Source organism: Thalia democratica, chromosome 7 (assembly GCF_965202585.1).
Source record: "Thalia democratica chromosome 7, ktThaDemo2.hap1.1, whole genome shotgun sequence".
Classification (NCBI taxonomy): Eukaryota; Metazoa; Chordata; class Thaliacea; order Salpida; family Salpidae; genus Thalia; species Thalia democratica.
In genome coordinates, this window is record NC_139171.1 from 39,373,679 (window position 1) to 39,401,178 (window position 27,500).

Consider the following 27,500-nt stretch of genomic DNA (forward strand, 5'->3'; position numbering starts at 1 on the left):
CACGATATCCTTCCAACTTGAGTGGGAAGTGAGTTTTTCCTGTTACATTGTTGATCCTTTGTCCAATAACTCTCTCTATTACAAATAATTTTAAAATTGTTGTATTTTGAGCCATAACGTTTTTAATGAATAAATTTTTAAGTGTAAGTGATTTTTAAAGATAGCTTATATATTAAATAAACTAATTATTAAAAGTTTTAGAGTTATTAATAACTTTGTTAACTCTATATCAATTTTACAAAACATCATTACAAGTGAGTATCTACTTTCTAAAACTATAACATATACAGTACAAAGTTGATATCCATTGAAACTATATTGAGATGCATGTCATTAAAATGCTAGCCTAAACTTTGAATTATGATCTCGGCAATTTCTTGCATAGACGAACATACAAGATTGTCTAGTAGCTACTATACCCCTTATTTTCAAAAAAAAAAACACTATTAGAAGAAACAAGTTGAAAAAAAAAACTACATGTTATTAGAATACACTCTCTCTTGTATATTTCATAGTAAAATTTTAACTGCTAATTAGTTTAAAAACATTCACTTGCTTCTACAAAGGCTCAAAGATGTTTTGAGAATTTCCTCTTTACACTAACTTTAAAACATATTTTGATTTTAAATACGATCAATGACAAATTGATTGTTTTTAAGTTTGTAGTCTAAAAATGTAAATTTTAGGCTTACATTTGTTTTAGATATTTCAATAAAGTTAAAAATCTGACTAGCGTATACTTTATAGAGCTTGCTAACTGTAATTTGTAGCTGCTCTTGTTTCAAAAATCTTATACAGTGCGTAACAAGAAAAAGTTTTTGACAAATAATATATTTAACTAGAAAACTTAACTGTACTTCTTACTTAGTAGAAGTAATCATTCTACAATTTATAAAAGTGATAGCAATATTTTAAATTTTTATTAGTCAGCCTTATTATTTAAATTTTATTTTTGCACATTTTGTATTGATTTTTTTTTGAGATCAAAAACAAAAAATGTGTTTGAGTAGTTGTTTTCATAGCTACATCTACTTTTTATCTTAACTGTTTCCAATTTTTGACTAACCTTTTGTTTTACAAATGAGTTAGTTAAAATAAATTATTTTTAAATTTTAAGTATTTGTTAAGTGGTTATTTTAAATGTTCATTCTGGTGAAAAAACATATAAGAGCAAAAATAACGTTTAATTAGGTTAACAAAAAAGTTCTCAACAGTACATTGAGATGCTTGTATTTAAGTACTACTTGTTTCGAAAAAAAAACAAGTAGTATTTTTTTTATTTGATTTAGTAACCTATATTTTGATATTTCTAATGATTAAAATCAGTTGTACACAGTGAGAAGGCAAGCAGTAATTTTATTTTTTTTGGTGACTATAAAATAAAGTTTAACGTATTACATAGTTACATAGACCCGAGTTTTCTTTTTCAAAACTGGTTTTGTTTCTTTTGTGTTTTAAGTATTTCTGTAGTTATGTGAATTTAAATGCGTCAATTTTTATAGGTTTCTGTTTGAACTTAACCAATTTTATTATTATGTTCTTTAAAACTTTCGTTCTAATAAATAATACTATTCATTTAAACTTTATCAAAGTTTTGTTTCGTGCCTTTTTTAATTTTTTGGTTGAAATATGTTTAAAACAAATGATTTTAATACAAATATTACATTAAATGCGTTTTATTATATGCATTGCAATAATAATATCAGAAAGGTAGATTATCAAAAATTTATATTTAAACAATGGTGTATCCTACTATATTAAAAAAAAAACATACCCATCACGGCCGTATTAGCGAGGAAGCAATGAAATACATAAAATAGCTTAAAACTTGTACTAAAATTCTTACTACTTTTTAGTCAGCAACGCTATTTTTATTTTTGATATAACTATTCGCTTAAGTAACTATGTTAATTAAAAACGGTTTAAAAGGTATATATTTAGACAAGTAGTAAGGTTGAAGCATTATGGTCTTGTAATATCAATAGATGTGGTTGCCACTCTGACTGATTGTAGTTAGTTTTCCAGCTGCTACAGTCTAAATACTCAAAACAATTAAGCAGACAACTATCATTAAAGTTTTATAAGTAAAATTAAAGATAAAAAGGTTAAAAACTTTCAAAGGAGTCTGTTGAAAATGATTTATTAACACAGTGTCAAAAAAACAAAACAGCCTCCGAAATAAACAAAACATCAACAATCAATTGTGGTACGAAGTCGAAGCTGACGCCAGGCCTCCGCTGTACTGCGCAATGAAGCGGAACACGTCTTGTATTTCGTACGATGACGTCGTCTTCGCCGTCATCGTCATCTTTTGCCAGTCGTCGCGGTTGGCGGCCTTGCCGTCCGAGCGGAAATCAACATTGTTACGTAACACTGGATAACCTGGAAGTTGAAGCAAAAAATAAAAAACAAAAGTTAAAACTTGCGAAAATAATATATATTTTAAAATAACTTGGAAGAAGATAAAGCAAAGTTAAAAATACTCCAAATTTAAAAACATAAGATTTTTTATTATTAAACAGTGAATATATCACCAGTGACAATGCAGGGCAGGGAAGTAATGTTGGTGGTCGGCGAGTGAAGGTTCGCTTCGAAGCAATTTCTCTCGTCCATGGGAAGCACCTGAGTGAGTTTCTGGTCCATCAGAATCGTCAGAATCCAACCTCTGACTTCTTCGCGCGTCTCAAACTGAAATGATAACTGTTGTTTTAGATCATAACTAATTTTAATTTTAAGTATGCTAAATTAACAAGGTAGCTTGACTGATATTGCATGTTAATAAACTTAGTTGCATAGCTGTTTTAAGCTTCTGTATTTAATCTTGAAACTAAACAACTTAGTTAAAATATCATGGTTTTTGAATTAAAAATATTACTATTTGATAGTTAAGTATATCTTTACCTGTGAGATTTTATTTTTTGTTTTTAAATTACTACTTTTTAACTAAATTAAGACAAGCTTACTTTCCAAACGTAAAATTTCATAGGTTTTAAGTATAATTAAGTAATACTAATTTGTAGTCAATGATTACTTTCATAAAAATATTGTTAAGACTTTTACATAGAGTATGTTGAAAAAGTAGAGAATTTATTTGTAACATGAATAAGTATAACATAAAATATCTCAAATATTAAAACAAAAAAATTCAAGCACAAGTTTTAGTATTATTACTATAAAATGTTTAGTCAGGGTTGTCAAGCTTTTTTTCCGGGTTTTTGAAAATACAAGTTTTTGAGTCAATTTTTGTATAATGCTAAACTTAAGGTAAAAAATGTGTTCAATAGTATAACAATGTTGAAAAGATACTTTAAAAGTGTTTTTTAATAATTGAAATTTTAAATGATACTAAAAAAACATTGTACATGAAAGATATTTTGTATCCAATCAAAATCAATTATTTTAAATGTAAGAAATTTAGGGATATTGGCAATCCTATAGAAAATAAATATTAATTACTGTTGTTTATAGCTTATTTTTGCGAGTTCGATGTAAGAGATCTCTAGCTCGTTTTGAATTTAAATTTATCTTCTAGAAATAAACTTCACAGTACTTCAGATGTGTTAGTAATTAAATATATCTTTTAATTTCAAAAAATCGTTCATTAGAATTACGTGACGTCACAAAACTGTTTAAATACTTTCAAGCTAAAACTTTAATTTCCAAGTTTTAAAAACTTAAAACTTTTACTGAAAACACTATTACAACTTTATATGTAAAAACAGCTTAACACTCAAAACATTTTTGAAGTGAATATAAAATTTGTACTTGTTACTTGAAATTTTGAGCATAAACTTTACAAAAGTGCCAAAATGATAACAAATGCTAATTTTAAAAACCATTGTAAAGTACATTGAACATTACTTATTTCATCAAAAAACTTACATTACGAATTTAAAGTAAGGTTATTTTTGCATAACAACGTTCTATGCGTATCTAAAGGCACATAATACAGTTGTAATACACAACTTATTTGTAAATAAATTCACTGAAAGTAATCCGGTCATTATAATCAATGCAGTATTTTTAACAAACAAATTTTACAGAACGATTAATACAGTATAATTTATTTATATATTTTCCGTATAATTTATAACTCAAACTATATACAAGTTATACTAAAACAATAATTTACTTTTTATGAAAAATAAGAACTATTGAGATCTAATAATCGAGTTAAGATCATACTAGTGATTTTGAAACCCAATACTTAATTTGATTCTCACAAGCTGTTATTAAGCTGAAAATACGTCCCAAGCCGAAATTTCTGCCTGGAATGCAGCTATATTTCTCAAAAGTTTACTTCGTAAATTAAAACAACTTTATTTTTCTCAGAAAACAACACAAGAGTAAAAACAGTCTCAGTTCTTTAAAAAATATAAGGTTTAACACAACAAACAATATAAATTTAATGTTTCGTATTTTATTAAACACACCTTCTTATTTTAAACATATTTTGTAACAGTAATAAAATTTCAACTCAAACCTTTTATATAATTAGTTAAAAACAATTAGCATTTAATTAACAACGTGAGCAAAAAGCAAAAAAAAATGTAAAGATCTATACAAAAGTTTTTTGTTTTTCAGAGACTTTAATAAATAACGGTGCTTTAAAATAAAACTTGTGAAAATAGTTTCAACTTTTATAACAACAAACTTTATGGGCATACGATTGAAGTAATTAACATTAAGAAACAATATATATGTATTATAACTTCATTTCACATAAGTTACTTCTACGTTCATAGTTCTACGCACTCGTTTGGTTATGCACTCTCGTTTAATTACGTATTTTAGAAAATAAAAATTATTATTTGAATTATGTTTAATCTCATATATTTTTGTTTCCACGGGTTCCCATGTTTTTGGCAAAAATATTAAAAGAAACATTTCAAGAAAGTCAAAGATAATTAAAGAAATTAAGAGTAGGAAGATTTCTAATAGAATTGATATTTTAAAATTTATAGTTTGTGACTTCTATAAGTAATATATTAAACTCTACGACTTTGCTCTTTATATTTAAGGTGTCTTAGCCCCCCTTATACTTTTTAGTCAAAAAAGGTACAATGATCAGTTACTCACAATATTTATGGCATAATGTTTCATTTCAACTCAATAAATCACTTATTTTTATCTAAATTGTTCTTTGCCCACCTTGATTAAACTTGTCGTGTATGGTATTAAACAAAGGTATTTCTCTAATACCAAGCAAGACAAGCTTAATCTTACGTGGGCAAGAAACAAAAAAAAAACTTTATCCTAGACAAGACGTTAAACTGTATCCAAGTAGTGTAAGACTCGATAACTGAGAGGTTTTTCGTACACTATGTCCTTGGACCAAACTTGTTTGAGCGTATTTTTTTGCTGTTCCGTTAACTAGTAATTTCTTTGCAATTTTTATGTTACAACCATTTTATACACATAAACACTTTTTATATATATGTACAAATTAAATCAAAACTATCTTTGTAAACAAACAAGGTAAGAAAGTTCCTAAAACTTATTTAATCAAATGCGTTAAAAGAAATTAATTAATATAGTAGGTATATTTGCTACGCACTCTTGCTGTGACTTAATGTGCGTAAATTCGCGAGAAGTGACTGTACAAATATTCTTCAGCTAAGTTCTAACCATCCGAAAGCTCACTGGTATCAACATACTTATCTTAATTTAATTGTTCGAGTCCGATAAAGATAGTCGCTAACTCGTTATAAACGGTTGTAATAAAGTTATTAATTTACAACCATTTCATATTATCTATTAAAATATATACTTTTTATTGATATAAAATCTTTCGGTTAATTTAAGTGACGTCACTAAAATAGTTTACTAACATTTTGAGCAAAAAACTTTAAAGTATATAAACATAGTAATTTTATACCTAATGCAAATTATTGTTGAATTAGGTTTATTTTTCGACTTAATTTTATTAGACTAACTTTGCAAATTTTAAATATAATTCTTTATCTAATGTAAACTAGAAAGGTTAAAATAATCATTTAAAGATTAAGAAATTCATTTTTTTTACAAACACTTATTAAAGTATTTGTAACAAAATAAATATAGTTAATTAATGTATACTAAATAGTTGTATTATAAAAGTAAATGACATTTTAAATCAAAACTTTAAAACAATAAGTAATAAAATAACCAGCATTTTATACTTCGGTGCAAAAGCACAAAACTTTTCCTGACTTAAACTTAGTACAAAAGTAATTTATTTTTTACTTATGTCAAGTAATTATATGTGCTATGATATGTAAATACTCAATTCTAGCTAGTTACAACAAAAAAAATATACGAAAAGTACATCACTCAACATTATTGTATTTGATTGAGTACCAATTCAATTTAGTAAAAATGATTTTGTGCTAATTGAATTAAGTAACAAAATCTCGACTAAAATAATTATTACACTGTTAAATCGGGAACAGGTCAAAATTGCACAAAGACAAAATTGCACGAGAACACAAAATAGCACGAAGATACTTTTGCACGAAGACAAATTTGCACGTGGGAACAAAATTGCACGAAGAAATTTTTGCACCAAGGGTCAACTTTGCACGAGTTACAATATTTGAATAGAGTAAAAATATATAAAAAACAGAAAAAAATACTAAGAGATAAATTAATAAAAGATTTAAAAAAAAGGTACTAACCGAGGGTAATGGTTAGGGGTAACAGTGATAGTAAAAATAAAAAATAAGTAACAAAATTTATTGTAAAAAAAAGACATTTGTAAAAGAAATTAAATTAATTGAAAAAAATAAAAAAAGCTACCGACCGAGGGTAAGGGTTAGGGGTAACAGTAGAACTTAAAAAAACATAATAATAAAAATAAATAAATTTAACTCGTGCAAAAGTGTCTTCGTGCAATTTTGTGCCCTCGTGCAACTTTGAAAGCTACCCGTTAAATCGATAGCAAAGCTTGAAATGCTATAAATATTCTGATAAAAATAGCAGGAATAATTAGTATTGCTCATTAATTATATTTTGTTATTAAACAATTAAATTCATTTTAAAAATTACTCGAGCGCAAAATAGATAATATTTGAGTATTAATACATTAAACATACTATTACTAATATGCTTTTCAACATTAGATTTTTTTTTGTACGAGTTCGATGTAGGTGATCACTAACTCGTTTAAAATTCAAAAGAAGATCTTGGTGTATATGTGAATTATATAGACATCAATTACAATATACTTTATTTATAGCACTGACGCGGTCTTTGACCGAAACCTAGTTAGCATGACAAAGTTTGACGGGATAAATATATTATTTCTCCCCTAGAAGTTGGGATTTCTTTGTTTGTTTTCCAAAAATCAAAACAAATAATACTTTTTTTTTAAGTTGTTCAATAGATTAACGTGACGTACCTAAATATTTTACTTGCACTGTACAGAATTGCCAAAAGTTTTTGTAAATTGTTTCCAGAATTTCTAAACTTCTTTAAGATTTTTGAAAGTTAATGAAAGATTTTTTTTTGTACATTTTTAGTATAAAATTAGGTTTAAGGTAAAAAACTGTCTCTTTAAAATTATTAAAAGATATTGTAACGCTACTTTAAATATTTTTTTCTAATTCAAAAAATTATCAATAAAAAACATTGTTTATAATAAACTTTTGTATCTTATCAAAGTTTGTTCATTATACATTTAAAATTTGTTTAAACTTCTAAGTTTTTCCAGGTTTTTTTTTATTATTTATGTTCAAAACAACAGGCTTTTTTTATTTAAAAATTCCAGATTTTTCCAAAACTCCAATTTTTTTACCAATCCTGTTCAGTTGTTTTAGCAAACTTGTGCAATGCAAATATTAAGAAAACAATTTAAAACAAGCATTTTAACTGCATCTACAGTTTAAAAAATCAATTTAATAAAAAATTTAAATAAAACTAACACTCAAATATTGTTTTTCGGGTAGCGGTACTTCAAAGGGAATATCAGTTCCTTGAAAGTCTGAATTGTCCATGATTTCTAAAGTTCCTTCATCTATAGCCTCTGTCAGATCGAGTAGTCTGTAAAAGTTTTAAATAACCGTATTTATTAGTAAGAAATATAGTTTGGTTGTTAAAGTTTTTCATTAAGTAATTCATTTACAAACAAAACAGAACTTGACTCAATTTTTAAGGAATTTCTATAAGTTTTAAAATAAGATATACAAGTTAAAAACAATATCTAATAAGTTTAGATAAACCAATTTAAAAAGGAAATTAAATAGAATTTACTTTAAAAAATCACCACGATTTTAACAAAAAATTGAGGCTTTAAACAGATAAAGAAAAAAAATATTGTAATTTCAGATTCTCTTTTTGAATTAGAAGTTATACATAATAAAGTTTACGGTAAAGTTTACAGAGTAGATAAGTTTGAAAGGTAGCAAAAAGATAAACATTAAAGCCTACCTGTTCCAGAATATAAAGGTCATGTTTAGTAGCTGAGCTTTCTTGCAGTGCAAACCAGCCTCATAGAATGCCCTGTCAACTGGTATGTGTGTGGTGTACCTCAGTAGTGATGTTGATATTTTTGCTACTATTTCATTCTGCAGTATTGCAAAAGACGTTAAAATTTATTTTGAATATTAAGTTTTAACTTTGAATAAACTAAAGATCCTTACAAACGGAGTTTCCTAAAAACTTTAAAAAGCTTTTTGAAATATTTTGTTTAGATGGTTAAACACTAAAAAAATGCTTAATTATCTATTCATGATAAAAATATTAACAGTAATCAAATAAATTAACAATTAGCTAACCATGTTGTCAATTTCTAGACATGCACTTCTAATAGCATAGTAGTGTGAGATAAGGAGATATATGCTAAAATTTTCATAATTCGCATCATTTTGCATACCGTTTGCTTCCATGTTTCCAACCTTTTTGTTTTAAATAAACTATTACTATTATAAACTATTTATAGTGTGGATACAGTAGTAAATTTATTTTCTAATTTGAAAAGCTAAAAGTTTTTAACACACACAAAGGAAGTAAAAATAACTTTATAAGTTAAAGGTCAGTCTGATTTGTATATTTGCTGAGTCCGCAAAAAAAACTTTTTTTTAGTTTTATTTACTAAAACTTCATTTTTTAATTAGTTTTTAATATGTTTGGGTAAGGTGGGTTAGGGATAAAGGTATAATTTTTTTTAATTTGCTGACTTAGCAAATACGTAAACCAGACTGATCTTTAAGTATATTTTCCATTTTATAGTAGTTTAGTTGTTGATGTCAAGATTGTTTTGGAAAAATCAAACTATTGTACAACTTGTTGCAAAACTGTTTTACACTTAAAAAAGTAACAGCTGCGATTGAGTGAAACCATAATTTAGATATTGTAAATCACGGTTAAACGTTGAAATATTGTTTTAATTAAAAATTTAAAATAACCCATCTTTCTATCAATCCAACGAATTTGTGTCAGGCAAAAACTATTTAAAACTCTTACTAAACCAAAAATAAATTAAATATTTTTTACTTACAAGTCCAAAAAAGACATCTCTAAGAGCAGCCCAAGTTTTGTAAGCGTCATACTTCGCAGAAGACAGCAAATCAGTTGCAATTCGTTTGTATATATTGAAGTTTTGTGGTTTAGCGGGCGCACCTGAAAAAAAACATTATTAAAATTTATCGGACAAAAATACGTACAACCTTTGTGAAAACACTTTACGAATCAACAATAGGAAACCGTGCTGCGAGTAAAGTTCCAAGGCGTCCAGGCAATTTTGGTCTTTGAGCAGGTGAGCAGCGTACAGCGCAACATACTTGTGAAGAATTTGATCTCCCTGCAGTTATATGTTGTCAGTACTTTCGTACAAAACTCAAAACACATGCACTTGTCAACTAAAGTAAATAGAAGTTACCTGCTCTTCAGCGGTTTCGATGCATTTTTCCCACTGGCCACTTTCAACGTACATGTCTAGTGCGGCCATCACATCCACTGGCACCATCTAATTGTTTATTTAGTTAGAACAAATTACTTTATGTACTTACTTTTTTTTTTTTTGAAGCATACTTTATTAATGAACTGTTAAACTTTTTGATATAAGCGTGAAGTCAAATTAAATTGTTTAATTTTGGTAGTAAAAACACTCATATAAAAACTTTAAAAAAAAGGAAACTTTTTTTTTAATTGTGAACACTACTTTGTTTTAATCAAAAAGAAATTCATTTTACAATGAAGGTTAAAAGTATTTTTTCAGTTTATAACTTTTACCTCAAAGTATAAGGATTATTTATATCGGGCCAAGTGGAAGGGGCGTGAGAAATCAAGGGGCATCAGAGGAGCCGTGAGGCCTTAATTTGAAACTCACTATAGATATTCTGAAGTTGCCAGTTAAGAGCAAAAAAAAATGTCTTAATCGTATTTAAGGGTAGTGTTTGAAATTATACTATACATTCTGAATTTTGAGTTGATGGTGAAAAGCAAAAAAAAAAAGGTCTTAAGCGTATTTAACATAAGTTTTTAAAAAGAGGGGCCATAGCTATCTTAATTTTGATCAAAGGGTACCTTATGAAAAAAAAAATTGTGAAACCCAAATGTATATACAAAGTTTTATTTTTACTGTTTATCTATACTGTCTATCACTTAACTATTATTAAGGTTTAAGAAAAAATAACTTTGTTTACTAATATTACTTCATTATTCAATTATTTATTATAAGCACTAAAATCAACATTAGTTACTTAACTACTGGTTGATGGAACAAGAAAAGCAGATTTGTAAATTTTATTCTATTTGATTAACTAAAACTACTCGATTATGAAACGTTAAGTTAAAACAAACAAACGTTTGTTAACAGATTTACCAAGACCAGTAGCATTACTTCAAAAAGGTATATCGATTTATATAAGCTATTAAGGTTGCCAAAGTTTTCATAGAAACTTGTTTCTTTTTTGAATATTTTTTTTTATAAGTTTCTAATTGTTTTTTTTTATATATTTGTACCTAAGATAAAAAGGTGGTATCTATTTTTCAAAACTATTATATTGCTACTTTAAAAGTGTTTTGTGCTATTGTATCAATTTTTAAATAATTTCTTTCAAAAATATGTTAAAAGACTTAACATTGAATTTTAGTTTTAGTTAGATGGTCCTTTTTGTTAAATGAAATAAAAAGGATTGATTTTTATTAGTTTTTTCAATTAGTTTAGAAAATAGAGTTAAACTGAACCAAATCTTATAGTGTATGTAATTTTTATACCTTACACACAGGAATTTCTAGCGATTCTGATGTCTGGAAAAAGCATTTGGCAAAAATCAAAAAGTTCTACTAAAAAGCACATTAACCATTTCTAGTTCCCACAAAACACCAGTAGAACAAGTTGCATCACAATGCTATAGAAGCTTGAGGAACTACTACTAGTACGACCAGAAGAAACAAAGCAACTGCAAATATCTGTGATAAATTACAGAGCCACTTGTGGCTAGGGCTGATTAGAAAGATGGTTCCTCAATGCAATAGAATTCCCATGCTGGACAAACTTATACTGCCTCTTCTCTGCTTAAAGAAAAACCTAGACAATCGGTTTTGTAACCAGGTTTAGTACTGTTGATTTTTAAGATATATGTGAGGAATCTGGTCGCTAGTATAATTAATTTAATGAAATTTTTACTATTATAGTTTAAATAATTAACTTGTTTTGACAACTTCAGTAATAAATACTTTTTTAATTAAAATGTTCATATACCTGCCACACTATAGAATAAAAATATATTGTTCATCAATACAAAAAACTAGATTAATGGAAAACTTTATTGTATTTTAACTTACATGATTTTTTTTCAAGGATTACTTATTTTAAGTACTATATTAGCAGCTTCGTATGTTAATAACAACCACATTATTTGATATTATATATAATTGTACCTGGTTTTCAAAAAAACTCTTAATGTAGTACTTTTTACAATTTTTTGTAGCAACATCAATTTAATTGGTTGTTATACTAGGTCAATCTAAACTTCTAAATAAAATAAAAAATTGTACAAAATTTAAAGTATTTTAATTTTGAATAAGTACATATTTATTTCGGTTTATATATAGGTTTTTATATATCAGCTTATTGTAGCACGTCATTTTACGAATTGCAAATACAAATTATTTATTTTTAAGTATTGTTGGATACAAAAAAATTACTTTTAAAGTCCACAATTTAAAATTTTTATATTATTTTTCAAAGAAGTTTTTGAAACTAAAGTTTTTCAAAATTTCATGTTATTTTTTGCTCAAATTTTCAATTTCTATGATTTCTAGTCACCTTAATATCAAAACTTAAATTATGTATTCATAAGTTTCCAATTATTCATCGAGATACAAACTAGTTATACTAACGCTTTTAATATCACCGCTATGCTTTAAATGAAGCTTGTATTTTTCATCGACGTAACTTTCAAGTTCAGGCGCGTAGTTTTTGCACACATTTTTGGCTTTTTCGAAGTCGTTGGCCTCCATCAAGCAATCTGCGGCTTCTTGAATCATATCAACTTGCACGTATAATTCTGCCGCCTAAAACAGATTGTTTATTTAAAAGATAAATAAAAAACTCGATAACTTAATCAAATTCTAAAGATTGTTCACAATTTAGGGTAGTATGTTATAAAAATGTACTATTTCGTGAACTTTAAACTTACTAAATTAATTATCAAACATTTTTATTAACTATATAAATGTAATAAAAGCAAACTTATAAGTTATCGGAGACTTGTAATAAACATAAAAATGAAAGTAATAAGAAAACTTAAATCAAAACAAAAATTTTGAAACATAAAAACAAAATAAACTTTATTTTAACAAGTACCTTAGAATGTCGACCAAGCTGTACGAACTTGGGTGCAAGCAACTGAACAACAGCGGTTGCCTTGTTGTTCGGTAGAAATTTCAATGCTAACTCGCTCGCTTTCGACCAACATTTTTCTAAGATTCTGTCAATAAAAATGATAAAAACATTGAAGTTTATTGCTTTATTTTTTTGCACTGCTATGTTTTTCTTTGATAGTTTATTTTATAGTAGTTTATTTTGACCACAACATGCATAGCCGTTAGCTATATATAGTACAAATGTTTAGTAGCGAGTCTATCTTTATATAAAATTGCTAGTTTAAAGTCTGTAACTTTCACTTTAATCAAAAAAAAGTTTAAAAAGTACCAGTTGCGACCAATTATATTTTAGTTAGGGGTAAAGAAAAATTTACAAGTATTTAAAAAATTATTAGTTTGGTGTTTTTCAAAAATATTTTAGTAAGATAAAAAATACTACAATTACAGCAAGTTGTTAGTAAACAAAAGTTTGTTAATATATTTACTTTCAAAGTTTTATAATATTACAATAAGTTTTTATTTTTTAAATAAAGCATTGCTCCAATGCTTCACCCCGAGCAAACGTCTCTGGAGTGTACCAAAAGTAAAAAAATAAATTGTTTTACCATTGAATTATATTTTAAGGGTAGCTTGATTTGCTGAGACGGCAAAAAATTTGTAATTTTTAAAACTTAATTTTTTGATTTGTTTTTGACTAGCCTGGGTAAGTTTGGTAAATTAGCAAACCAGACTGACCTGAACGTGACTGCGCTCATGTTACGGCTGACATAACTACAAGTTATATGAAGATGTCCGGTAGACATCTTGCAGAAATTGCCACAGAGTCGAGTCTTTCATCGACAAGGGGCGGGGTATTGGGTATAGTTTTCAACTAGCAATAAACGCACCTCGGATAGACCTCATTGGTTACGTTATCGCCGCTGCGCAAAGCTGTATCAACAGCGCATTGCTCAGAACCATACAAAGTAGTACGAACTAGCGTTTGTGGGTGACGTCACAAAATGAGAGTTTTATTTTCTCTTTATTTCACTGTGTTTAGTCATGCAAGCTTTTCGTAAAGTTTGAAATTTAAATGGTTTGATTATTTTAACTTTGTAACTAATAAGCATTTTTAATACAAGTCATATGTGGCATAAAATAATATTTTAAATACTTTTTTTTGTGACATTTAATCAAATAGAACTTTATGGTATACGTTTAGTTATTAATTTTTATTATTAATGATAGTTTGAAAAAAAAAAGATATTTTATTCAGCCTTATATAAACTATAATCTCTTTGGTATATTTTAACTTTTACAGAACTTATTAAAAACCTAAAACATATTACAAACTTGTAGCCAAGTAGATAAGCACAATTATTAATGAAAAATTGAAGTAGCGGTTGTCAAAAAACTACTAAAATGGAACTACTGGAAACTACGGATTTATGGAAGAAAATTCATATATAAAAATCACAATTTTTATTAAACTTAACCTAAACAGTACAATACACAAAAATAAATAAAATAAAAACTTGTTGACTTCCAGAACTTTGAATTCCTAATCTTTAGTCTAGCAAAAACTCATAACAAAAAAAATTTAAATAATAGACCAACTACACAACTCAACTTTTTAAAATAATTAGTTATCTAATTTTAATGATAATGTAAAAAAGTTAGCCTCGCTTATAAACTTCCATTCTAAGTAAGTTTAGTTCGCACTACAAAGTTTACTTTGAGTGCTTTATCTATATACTTAAGACTTTAAGCAAAAAAAAAACTTTATGCTGTAAAGTATATTTTTAAAACGTTATAGTGTTTGTGAACTTAAGAAGCTTACTGTGTGTCGTGAGTTATGTCCTGATTAACTTTGCAGTACCAACCGATCGCCTGGCTGTATTCACCTCTCGCTTCACACTCCTGCCCTTGCTGGATCAGCGTTTGAACTCCGCTGTACAACAGTAATGTGTTTCAAGTTGAATAAAAAATAATTTTCGTTGGTAAGTAAACTTGACTTATAACAGTTTTGTAATGCAAAGCTTTAATAAATTACATCCAAAAATTAAATTGTTTCAAAAAACTCCATTATTTCAGTTTGAAAGGAACAACACAAGTATTTTAGACAAAACAAAAGAAGATTGATAATGTTTTTTATTTTTTTTACGTTTAAAGCAAAATACCTGGCTCCTTTCTTAGTGACTTGCTGCTCATACTCGAGTTGAAGCTGATCGTACTTGTTGGGCAGATACTCCCTGCAAATGTGCAGCGCCTCATCCCACATCCCCAACTCCCTGTAGTTTTTCACTATCAAGTCGGCTCTGTGCGCTCGCAGAAAGTGAGTTTCTCCTTGCTGGAACTCCTGTTATATAATAAGGTAATTTAAAGCGATCTGAGTTATCAATTTGTTTAAAGCTAAAATATGAACAACTTTGAACATTTGCATAGTAATAAAGTACATCTAAAACGACTATTTTTTATTTAAGTTCTTTAGCAAACCAAACTTTGCATCAGTGAAACTATTAAAAACTTACATATTTTAGAAAAGACAGTTTTAACAAACATAAGTATTTACAAACTTTTTGCTCGAAAGCGAGTCTGCCCTGGCCGCACAGAACGTCGTTGACGGAATCTGGGTCGTGGTTGGTGGCGACCCTTTCTGCGGATTGCCAGTCCTGATTGTGGATGTACATCAGCACCGCCTCCTTCGCCTTTCCCGCCTTTACGAACTCCTCCTCCGCCTGCTGGAACTTGCCTGAGTGTTGGTAATGTTTTAAAAAAAAACTTGAATAATCACTAGGTTAATAGTGTTAACTTTTATTTTTTGTTAATGTAGTTATGATAGCAGCGTTTAAGAAATATCTAAGTTGAGAAAAGTTTTCAAGTTTGTTTGAAACTATTTACTTTTAAGTTTTTGTAGATATATTTATTTCAAATAATACTTGTTTTTAGTTAGATATACTATATACCTTCATCTTCAAGATACATCGCATACTTTAAATGAAGTTCTGTTGTTTTATCTTTTGAAACTGTTTTCGCCAACTCAAATGCAAAATCGAAAGAACTGTAAAAGTTTCAAATATCACTTTATCAAACTTTTACACAATCTTAATAAAGAAAAAGTCTTAAAAATACAAAGGAACAACTGCAAGCCACTTTAATTTGTAACATAACTTTACTTGATTATAAATTAACTCACCAATTGTCAGCAGCATAGTCAATGGCAGTTTCTAACAAGTTGAAGCGATTTAAAAGCTTTACAGCTGATTCTCCACCTAGTGTTCTTGCCCACAAAAATGCCACCTAATTAGTCATCAGTTTAGTTTAGTTCAATTGTTATCATTTGAATTAAAACAAAAACAGTAAAAGCTGCCTTATGTAAAGGATTAAGGCAGTTGAAATCGAATTTGTACGCATAAAGTTGTTTTATAGCAATTTTTATTAAAATACTATTTATAAAAAAAAGTAAAACTTAACATAGAAAACAATGAACGAAAATAATAAAACTTATACAAACTTGTTTGTGTGCGTTTCCACTGCCGTGCTCTTTGGCGACTTTGTAAGCTTCTTCCCACATATTCTGTTATAATGGTAAGCGTAAAAACAATAACAAAACCCTAATCCAAAGGTTCAGGTTTTCATTAAGTTTTATTCTAAAATATCAAAAAAATTAAAAGTTAGACTCAAAAATTTGTTTACAAATTATAGAAACTAACACGTTGTCTAAACATGTTCACAGCGGTTTTCCAGTCGCCACCTTTCACGTAGTGGTGTTGAGCTTGCTCTATTAAGTCTTGACTCTCCAATTCCTATTTAAATGATAATAAAACAATTATACTTTTCTATTACGACCTAAGCGTTTCAATAAAAAGAAAGGACTACATTAAGCTAAAAATCTTATATACAGAATTTATTATAATAGAATTTGTTATTACCTACAAAATAATGCAAACACTTTAATAAAACTTTTACCTTCAAGACTATTTTAATTATATAATATTCAACTCAATTTTTTTAAATTTTATTAACAGAACAATATTTCACTCGTTCGAACTAAATCAAACAAGATCATCAGTTAAATAAATTCGGTATTTTTTAATAAACATGCAAGAAGACATTAGGCTAAACTTGAAACAAAAATGTAATTTATGTGTAAAAATACACAATTACTTAATATTAAACACTAAAGATTATTATAAATTTTCCAAAACATGTCAGAGCAGACAGATTTTTAATAAACTATCCTGATTTATGGCTACCACTTAATAGTATTTCTTAGCTCACTTCTTATCGTACAAAGTTAGTAGCTTTATAAAAAACTTTTAATGGTTAAAAACTATAACTGAAACCTAGACAGTTAATTTAATTGTGTGTATTAGATATACTAATACAAAACCAATTAATAAATTCTAAAAGTTACAAGGTGAATGTGAGTATTATACTAACACAACACAATAAAGCAAACAACAAACTTTAGCGAGGTGAATGTGGGTGTCTTCGAGTATTTCTGGGTGATGGGAGGCGACCAACCGCATCATGTCGTCGTACCTCTGCAGCTTCTTGTACATTGTGATCACGCTCTCGCTCTCTCCTATCGCCAGGTACAACCTGATTTTTGTATGGAGGGTGAAAAATACGCTTAACTATCATAGCTATGATTTATCACAAAACAGCAGCAAAACAGCTAATTTTTTGGACCTTTCTGAGTACAAAATAACATTTTATAAAATACCACGGATAAAATTTATCACAAAACAGCAGCAAAACAATTTTCTTATTAAAAAATAACTCACCTTTCAGCTTCCCTGTACTTTCCCAGATCTTGCTGGCTCTGAGCGGTGTTGGCGTACAGCTCCTGTATTTCCTGCGGAGCCATGCAAGTTTGCGCCAGTTGGTGGGCCTGCTCCCACGAACCTGCCTGCAGTAGAAGCTCCACGGCCTCGTGTCTCGAACCGCTTCGAATGAAAAACTCCGCTGATTTCTGTTGAAGAGTTGTAAGGTTAAGAACTTGAATTGAAATAACGTTGTTTTAATGTTTCTAGTAAAACTTTGGAAATATACGGAATAAAAACAATTATTTATCAATTTGAATAAGGTTTTATACTTTAAAAGTATAATAAAATTACTTTGAAACTAAACTAAATACGTAATTTTTTTTAATACTAAGTTATTTTAAAACTTTCGAAAACTTTAATACAAACTATAACTATCATATCTAAGCATAGTAAATTAAACCTGAAAACATATTTATAGATTTATAGAAAACAATTATAAAACTTTGCATAATAGTTAAAAGACATACTTAAATATTTACACAATGGCTTTTAACACTGAATTGAAACTAAAACGTCACAATCGACAATGTAAATAATCATTTATGCAGAAAACATATCATATTAATCATGTAAGTTCTATCAAAGTTTGTGTTTGCAATTGTTTATCAAAAATTTATAGAAGCATAAATTTTACCTTGTGATCTCCGGACTGTGAGTAATGAAGTGCGATTTGGTGAAAATATTTAGCACTTTCCGCGGAGTCGAGTCCATCCAGCAGAACGTTCGCTTTACTGAACTGCCTGCTCCCAATGGCTGCCTCGACTGCCTTCGACGTTGCGCCTGCTTCTATGTAGTGGTTGATTGCTGCAATTTTAGATAAGTTGGAATCATGGGTTATTTTTACGTATAAAACTTTAATGCAACATTGCGACCAAAAAATAAAAAAAATAACTGGATTAATTTTAAACATTTATGATTCAAAGTTGTATTTTTATTAACAAACCAGCGTCAAGTTGTTTCTGGCTGCTGAGGTGATTCGCCCACTCCAGCTCCAACCTGACCACTTCCGAGGGAAATGAGCTCCTTGCAAGGTCGACTGCTCGCCTGGTGTGTAAGATAAGATTAAAGTAACTGAGGAGAAATGAAATGGTAGAAAAGGGTCATACTTACTTTGATAGATATAACTCTAAGGCTGTTTAACAAATCGAAAGTAACTAGAAACAATAAATCATTTATAGCCATTATAACATAAATAATCATAAGCCCGATATAATATTGAAATTACTTTAAACACTGTACTTAGTATAACCTAAAAGCCTTGTCGTTGCGGTAGCACTCGAGAGCTCTTTGAAAATCTCCTACTTTCTCGTACAACTCTCCTGCCTATTAAAATGAAACGTGTTGAAATACTTGAACTAAAAAATAATATTATTCAAAAAAGTAGTACAATTATTACTGTTAAAATAAGTTTTTACATTGAGTTTTATAACAAAAAAAAAATTTTTTTGTTATAATAAATTTAATATTAATTAAAATACAAAAAAAATAATTTTGTGTATTTTAATAAACTTTAATACAAAAATTAAAATCAGTAAAACACTTTAAAACTGATGAGAAGCTGAGCATTTTAATAAAACAATCAACCTGTTCGTATAGCTCATATTTGAGTAATCCAGAAACAATTTGCTCCATTAAGCTTCTATTAGACAGCAACTCCTGTGAGATTTTTGTTTTACAATACAATTCTTTTAAATCATTTGTTATAAAGTATTCAAGAAAAGTACTTTGTAATATTTTAGCACAAAAATAAAAGAAAAAACCTTAATAAAAGTAATCACTCCTAATACTTATACAAAAGTACTACAAAAAATACAATTTATTACTTGATTAAGAGTCACTAACAAATTAATATATATTTTTTTTTTTTTTGGATTGATTATTGTCACAGTACTTCTATGCAATTTGTTGTTATTGTAGAGCTAATTACTATAAAAACTGTACATGTATATACATATTTTAAGTAAAAAACAACTTGTTACTGTCCGAAATTCTTAACAGTTGTTTCAGTTCTATTTGCATTAGTTTTCTTTTGACAATTGGTTCAAACAGCACTGAAACATTTGTAAGCAATCTCGGAAAAAGTTGTTGTTTACATAAAATATATATAAATATATATATACTGTTTTTATAATTCATGACATGAGTTTTCAAAGTATCTTCGACTTCATAGTATTAGCACATTGAAAAACATATATTAGTAAAATAATCAAATATATATCATACATAGGCTCAGTTTTGCAAATTTAAAACTGCTACAACTACAAACTTTTTTTATAATTAATAATTTCTAATGTTGTAAACTTTTGTTTCTACCAAGCGTACTTTTTCCTTAGAATGTTACCCAACTGAATGTAATTGTACTGAATTTTACTTCCGTAAGTCATTCAACAAAACTTAAACACTTTAAATATATTTACCGTGTTTATTGATTGTATAAGATTAATATCTAAAAAGTTTGTTTCTGATGATTGAAAAATAAAAAGTTCAAAAAACTTGTAAGCAAACATTCAGCTTAACTTTTACAATAAAACTTACCGATCTGGAAAAGGCAAGCTTGGCCGCCCGAGCAGGCAGTCCAGCTTTCATGTACAACGAAATGGCGCCAGTGTAGTCTTGCTGTTGCTGCAGCAACAGTCCTGCAGCTCCGTCTTGATTGGTGGATATCAACCAATCGTAGTACTGCATTTGTAAACTCTTTAGATCGGGGTGGTTCTGAAATTGAATTAACAACATTTGTCATCTGTTTTGAAGAATTTACAAATAAAAATATACAATAATAAGTAATTTTGGAACAATAAAATATGATAAACAGACTTAATATTATTGAATATCCGATTTTCTAATTTTCAAATTACTCAAAGTACTTTCACAATATTTCAATGAAAATATTTTCAGCAGCAATAAATCATATAGGGTATAGAAAAAATATGCGTTTATATCAGTATTTTGTTATTTCAAACTCTTTAAGTCTACAACAGTTGTTGCTCTTATATCTCGTTATTAAGGTCATAGGGTAGGGGTAAGAAACTTATGGCCCACTATGCATAAATTCAGGCCCGCGACATATTTTTAAATTGAAGACTACTTGTGCAGTACAAAAAAATTAAGCTTTTTTACAAGTATTTTAAAATTTGTTCTCAAATTAATTTTTACTATACAGTATTATTGCTTATAAAATAAACAATTCATTACAATTTCTCTCTTAAGTAATTATTTTAATGTTTTTAACAATTAAGCTGTTTGTTGATTAGAAAGGTTACTCATTTATACTATAATGTTCTGTTCGTTAGTAGCAGAAAAAAATACTGAAAAGTTTTGACTTTAAGAACTACTTGGATCAATCAGCAAAAGTGCTTAGTTGTCTTGAAAATTTTAAGAATTACACTCTAAAAAATTAACTTTGAAAGAAAAAGTGAAAATGAACAACATAGTAAAAATATAGTTTGATAAGATTTTTACAATCAAAACTTAAATTCATCTAAGTATTGAAAATAGAATAATTTTCGTGAAGAAGTGTTGTTATAAAGCATAATTCAGAAAACTAATTACTACACACTGAAACTGATTTGATATTTTTTAAATATCTTGCTGGTTTAATGATTGTTTGATGAACTCAGGATAATTTTTTGTTAAATTTTAAATGTGATTGAGTCGATTTAGTTTTCAATATTTTTGATTTCAGTTAACATGGGCTTTACCAATTTTTTATTTTATTTTATAGTGTTGACTTCAATTAGTAAGCAAACTTTTTTTTGTCGTACTTTGCTTTAATTTGACATGTAAAACTTATTTAAGTTTTAAAACTAAGATTCATAATGATGACTTTAAAGGCATTGTTAAAAAATAAAGCTAGTGTTATACAGCTCATTATTTTTATATTTATTTATTTCACATTAGTTTAACTGTATATTTAGATGTATTTGTCTTAAGTCCATGGTTTTAATTGTTTATAATCAATTTTTATAACTGAGTACTGTTGTAAACGTAAAAATATAACTGTAGTATCTTTAAACGTTTTACGCTCTTAAATAAAACACATGATTAATAACGTTTAGGCAGCATAAAAGTGTATGCATATATTTACATTTATTTTTTGTAATTTTTCAACTAATTAAAACGATATTAAAAAGTATATAAATAAAAAGTACGCCGTAGGCACAACATTTATTAAGCTTTTTATTCAGGCTAGTACTTGTACAAAGTGGCAACATTGTTACTAAAAATCTTACAGAAATTTTTCTTAATAAAACTTATTTTTAAAACTGCATTTAAAAAAGTAACTTTGATTTCAGCTCGGGTATATGATAAAATGTTTTTTTTAATCCGCTCGCAAAATTTGTTAATAAAATCCGGCTCGTTATTTATAAAAGACTGCTGTAATGACTTGCAAAATTCATATGATAATCATGAAAAAGTTAATAATATTGTAACTATGCATTTGTAAGTTTGTTTGTTACGTCAGGTTAAAAGCTACATTCAAAGTTTATTTTTCATGAATTTTAAAAATTCAACAGTCTCTTGAATTTTTATATTTGCACAGCTTTCATTGAATCTTGCAGTCATTGAGATGTTTACTACATTTACTGGAAATACTTCTATGATTTTTATGGGTAAAATGCAAAAATGTACTGATGAGACACTGTTAATTTCCAGAGTTTGTGAAAGAGGCGACAAAAAGATCGAAGTTCCTCTGAGAGAAGGTAAACCAGAACATGAAAAGCTAGTTTTGAAGTTTACTAGATGTCCGATACTCGACTGTGCAAAGGAAGAAGATTTGATGAAGAGACGATGTGAGTGGAAAGTATCCATTCCGCCCAGTATTCGAACAAACACAACCAAAGAAAATGTCAAAGAAAGCATAAATGAAGGTCCTGATAGAACTGGATGTGCTGATTATGAAAACTTGGTTACAATGGTTGATGTCTCTGATCCGTGGTCTGAAATAAAAGAAGGCAAAACAAGAAAGCTGAAAGTGAAGACTGAACTGCGCAAGCCTTGTGCAAGCAAAACAGAAATGAAAACAACTTACTTGAAACCGAACACAACTGAACTAGCAAACAGCAGTGTTTTAAAAAAAGAAAATGTTTTGTCTAAATCTTTATTTGTAGTTGGTCAAAAAGCTTCTTCTTTGAAGAATCCCAAAAACAGTTTCAAAAATTACAAGGCTGGTTTAAAAAGAATAAGAAGCAACCGACGTACAAAACAAAATGAGACAAGTACAGGCATTCGAAAGAAAGTTTCGTCGAAGCCACTATTTGTTGTTGGTCAAAAAACTTCTTTGAACAACCCCAAAAACAGTTTTGGAGTTTACCGTGCATACAAAGCTGGCTTGAAAAGATACAATAGCAACCGAAGTGTTAAACAAAACCAGATTAGTGAAAATTTTCAAATAAAAAGAGTTAGAAAACGGTTATAAAAGTATATCGTAAAAGGTATTAAGTTAGTTTACTTAAATTGTTTTTTCAGTTTTACATTTATAACCACGCTTTTTAGTAATTTAAAGTTTTATTGTTTACACATTTGAAACTCATAACAATTTTTTTAAATACAGTCTTAACACTTTTAAACACCAATTTACAAAAACTTTAACTTCGTATATACATTTTATTACACTATCTGACTTCTATTAAAATTAAAACTTTAAAAATTATTCAAAGTAGACATTTAAAAGTGAATAATATTTTCAAGAAATCAGTTATTTTTTTTATTTGGGATATAATTTGTTTTAATACTTGTTAACTAGTTTCAAAACACTTTATACTTATCTGTTTACAAAATATTTTCTTTTTTAATTTTGTTTATAAACTTATCGCTAGTGTTTTTATCATAGCGTTTAAAACGCGAAGACTTTTTAGAGACTAATATAATTATTATGTTAAACTGTTTCAAGTCAGTTCATTTTGTTTAATTACAATATATGCTTTAATCTAAATGTACTACTTGCTTTTTTATAGTCGCTCTACTAAATTTCGATGATTTTTTAGTGATTAAAGTAATTAATTTTTAAACTTTTATAAGTAAATTAATTTTATTCAATTATAAAATGTACTATTTTATTCAAATGTGCTATTTGCGTTTGTTAACTTATTTTTATTTTTCAACGGCGTAGACAATAATCAATAAGTATGATATAATTATAAGAACATATTCAATTTCATTGCTCTAATTATATTAAATACTATTTTTTCTACGTTTATAAACCGTTTTAGATAATGAGTTTTAATTTTCTTTTTTGCAAAAAAGTTTTAATATTAATTTTTCTGGTAAACAAGGACCACATTTTTCATAACATCTTTAACAAAATTTAGAATTTTAGATGCTACCTTGTTTTAAATACCTTTGCCTTTAGTTGTATTTATAAAAAATTCAATTGCTGATTTTATTTACTTCGTTTTAAAACAAGAAATGTAAATATTCTAAAAGTTAGATTTTATGAATATATATAATTTTATCCAACTATGTTTAATTAGTTTATAATAAAGTATTTGATTAGTTTCTGAATATGTATTTGTATTGTTTAATGACAGAAAATTGAAAATTGTGTACAATTTTTTTAGTTTTCTTTTTAGCATTTGCATTTATAACATTTTTATTTAATGAAGGAAACTATGTTTCCAAAGAGTTGCAGCCAAGTTTTACTATTATTTTGGGATAGATTTTTTTATTTTAAATTAAACTAATAATGGATCACAACTGATACTAATAGTAGACCTTAGCTGCAACTCTTTATATGGAAAGCTTCATAGCTAATTTTTAGCTATGTCGGATGCACCTTTTGTAAAGTTAAACAATTTGCTATTTTGTGCATTTTATAAAATGACCAAAATGCATCACCTGTATAACTTTACAATTGCCTGCTCGTTGGTCTTTCTGCTGAAACTAGTAAAAAATTGAGTGTTTTTTAAATACTCAAACCAGTTGACTAAAGTGCATCAAAAATAAACTTTCAAGATAGATTACTAATATTTCATAAAGTTATAAATTTGTACTTATATACAATTGTTTTCTTTCTTGGTTGTTTGTAGTTTTCAAAAACTAATCTTTTTTTAGTTAATATTTATTTTTTGTTTTGTTTATTACTTTTATAAGAAAAGAAACCAACGCAATCACTTATTTTTCTTTAAAACATTACTTGTACCACCAAAAAGTTATTTTATATTATCTACATAGTTTTTTTTCAACGTATAGTATAACAGTTTTTATGATAAAATTTGTATTTTAAAGTGAAAATTCAAATGATTTCTTTATTCTATTTGAACAAGGTTTTGTATGAAAGTCAAAATGACCTCTAAAGCTGAAATTAAAAGCCTGATTGAAGCTTCAAAAACAAAAATAAAAACTAAAGGAAAAGTTGAATAGCATTTGGAAATAAAAAGAAACTTGAAATTCAATTTCTTTTAATCTGATATCCTTACTAAAAGTGAATATAAAGATAAACGTAATAGCATTGAACAAAGTGTTGTTGAACTACTAAAAAAAGAATGCATTTGTGACAAAAACTTTAAATATAAGAACATAATTATTACTTTGAAAAAAAAGGGATTTACAAACAAACTTTCTGGAATTCAATTTTGAATTTGCTTCCAAACTTAATTTTTGAATCAAACGTTTCAACATACGCTGAAGTAGTTCGTACAAACAAACCAACAAATTTTCTCAAAAGTATTAAAACCAAGCTATGTGTCGTAGCTGAAATAAAAGCTGAGAATGAACAAAAGTTAAAAGAAAAAAGGATCTAAATGCATTCCTGAACAAAGAAACTCTACTAGTAGTCTACTTGAAAACTCCAAAAAATATATGCAGATTATTCAAGAAGTTTTAGGAGAAATCAAAAATAGAGCTTAAATCATTGTAACGTGTTTGTAAGATTACAAAATAAAAAATGGACCAATCATAATTAATCTGAGTAATGAAGCAGCAAAAAAAACAGGTTATTGAAACTGAGATAATTGAAAATGCTGAATAACAGAAAAGAAGCAAATGTATAATAAATCCAGACAGAATTTTTTTTAAACTTGAAGCTTTTAGAAATTTGAGAGAAGAAATGAAAATAAAATAGTCAATAGCAGAACACAAAAATTTAAATATTAAATATGTCACAAGATACAATAAAATTGTGGAAATAAAAAAAAAACAGATGTTTTCAGTTTAGCAACAGGAACAATGGGGTTAGTGAAAACTGTAACTATTTCTTAAAAAATCAGATGCAATTTATAAAAACTAATCGACCAATTCTTAATTTAAATAGAAATAACAGTGATTTTTTGAATAATAAATGTTAAAAATTGAACAAACTAATATCAGATACATTTTATCTAAAACTTAATTTTCAAAACAATAAGTTTATACCAAAGATATTGATTAACTCTTTTTAACTGAAACATGGCTGACTCCTAAATTGCTTTATAAAAGTTCTTTAGAAGTTATACAAGTTACAAAAAAAAATAATCTACTTGCAATAAAACTATGAGTAATTATGCATAAATGTAATAAAACAAAAACTAAGATTCATTTTTATCTACTTTCCCCTACTACCTGCAAAATGTGCATTAACTGTAAAAAACGTTATTGGCTTAATCAAAAACTTTTTTCAAAAAACCTATTCCTTTATACTCTTGGAGACTTTACCTTGGACAATCCCCAGTACAACCTGCAATGAATCCAATTAGAACTTTTTACAATTTTGTGTTGATAAGTTTGTATTTAAGATAATTGAAACCTCAATAAACAATAATGAAAATATGCATGATCTTATAATATGCAACCAACTTGGTTCGAACGAAACCTAATCTTTATTAAGCCATTCGCCCTCTAACAAATAAATGTGACCACAATCATTTTTCAATAAGAATCTTATTTCTTATAAGAAACAAACATAAAACAATATCCTCGAATTACTTCGTATAATTTCAAAGAAGCATATTTTAAGAAAATCAATGAATATTTACGTGAAATAAATTGGACTACAATATTCAAAAAGACAAACAATCTTTAATAATTTTATGACAATTTCATTAATTTAATTCAAATATTTATTTACAAAAATATTTCTTTACACTCTAAAAACAAATAAAAGCGTTTCATAATAAAAAGTTACTACAAGATAAATTATACACTAAAAAATATGTAAGACAAATAAGTCATTTCATAAGACATATAAATAAAATCAAAAGAGCTCTAATTAGTTGTCAAAGTATATAATTCTGATAAAGTTCTACAGTTACATTAGATACATACTCAAGCTAAACCCTTCCTCACTCCCCTTTTATACAGTAATAACAGCAAACCACTAACTTATTATTTTTAAAAGCTTAACTCATTAATAAAACTTTCTAAAGTGTATACAAAAAAGACTAAGACTTTAATCCCAAATCATATGATTATATGAGTTTTATTTTTAATATGTTACGATAATATTACAAATTCAAATAACCATTTAAAATATAAAATCATTCAAACACCTAAAAAAATTCAAAGTTTTGTAAAGTTTACTTTTTTGTTAGCTATATTTGAGTTTAAACAATTTTCAATGGATTATAAGAATAAATTATGGGCATGGGGGTTAAGCCATGTTTTTTACAAGTTGATCATACTTTATAAAGTTTTTAATAAACTTCAAGTTGCTTTTTACCGTTTAAAAAAAATCAAATTTTATTTTTGAGATATGACAGGTCAAAGTCGGGCCGCATTATAGGTTCCTTATGTGAAGGAAAAACTAAAACAGCGAAAAAAGACCATTTTGCTTAAAATCTATTTCCTTCTACATTTTTCAAGCAACCTTCTTCAAATTTTCACAGTTGATAATATGTTCTTATATGAAAAATAACTAAAAATTTTAAATAAAAATAATTTACACTGCTAATATCGTTAACTTTAAAC

At 27.3% G+C, this 27,500-nt stretch overlaps 1 protein-coding gene and 1 non-coding gene across 3 annotated transcripts in view; both read right to left on the reverse strand.

Moving 5' to 3' along the window:
- Positions 1-2,124: 2,124 nt before the first annotated feature.
- Positions 2,125-27,500, reverse strand: part of LOC145840307 (intraflagellar transport protein 172 homolog) — a 69,136-nt gene continuing 43,760 nt past the window's right edge. For both annotated transcript variants that reach the window (XM_082947518.1, XM_082947519.1), the window contains exons 20-43: positions 20,157-20,333; positions 19,206-19,277; positions 18,871-18,944; positions 18,565-18,665; positions 18,256-18,425; positions 17,580-17,767; positions 17,259-17,394; positions 16,503-16,595; positions 16,304-16,366; positions 15,986-16,089; positions 15,756-15,850; positions 15,366-15,541; positions 14,970-15,148; positions 14,630-14,740; positions 12,791-12,914; positions 12,325-12,498; positions 9,857-9,943; positions 9,682-9,778; positions 9,476-9,597; positions 8,754-8,873; positions 8,407-8,543; positions 7,902-8,019; positions 2,535-2,688; positions 2,125-2,382 (exon numbers count right to left, since the gene is read on the reverse strand). In XM_082947518.1, coding sequence (XP_082803644.1) covers positions 2,198-2,382; positions 2,535-2,688; positions 7,902-8,019; positions 8,407-8,543; positions 8,754-8,873; positions 9,476-9,597; positions 9,682-9,778; positions 9,857-9,943; positions 12,325-12,498; positions 12,791-12,914; positions 14,630-14,740; positions 14,970-15,148; positions 15,366-15,541; positions 15,756-15,850; positions 15,986-16,089; positions 16,304-16,366; positions 16,503-16,595; positions 17,259-17,394; positions 17,580-17,767; positions 18,256-18,425; positions 18,565-18,665; positions 18,871-18,944; positions 19,206-19,277; positions 20,157-20,333 — 3,057 coding nt within the window. In that variant the 3' untranslated portion in view covers positions 2,125-2,197. The remainder of the gene's footprint in view (positions 2,383-2,534; positions 2,689-7,901; positions 8,020-8,406; positions 8,544-8,753; positions 8,874-9,475; positions 9,598-9,681; positions 9,779-9,856; positions 9,944-12,324; positions 12,499-12,790; positions 12,915-14,629; positions 14,741-14,969; positions 15,149-15,365; positions 15,542-15,755; positions 15,851-15,985; positions 16,090-16,303; positions 16,367-16,502; positions 16,596-17,258; positions 17,395-17,579; positions 17,768-18,255; positions 18,426-18,564; positions 18,666-18,870; positions 18,945-19,205; positions 19,278-20,156; positions 20,334-27,500) is intronic.
- On the reverse strand, positions 13,599-13,742 carry LOC145841806 (U4 spliceosomal RNA). The gene has a single exon (XR_014370182.1). It is a non-coding gene; the product is annotated as a U4 spliceosomal RNA (small nuclear RNA).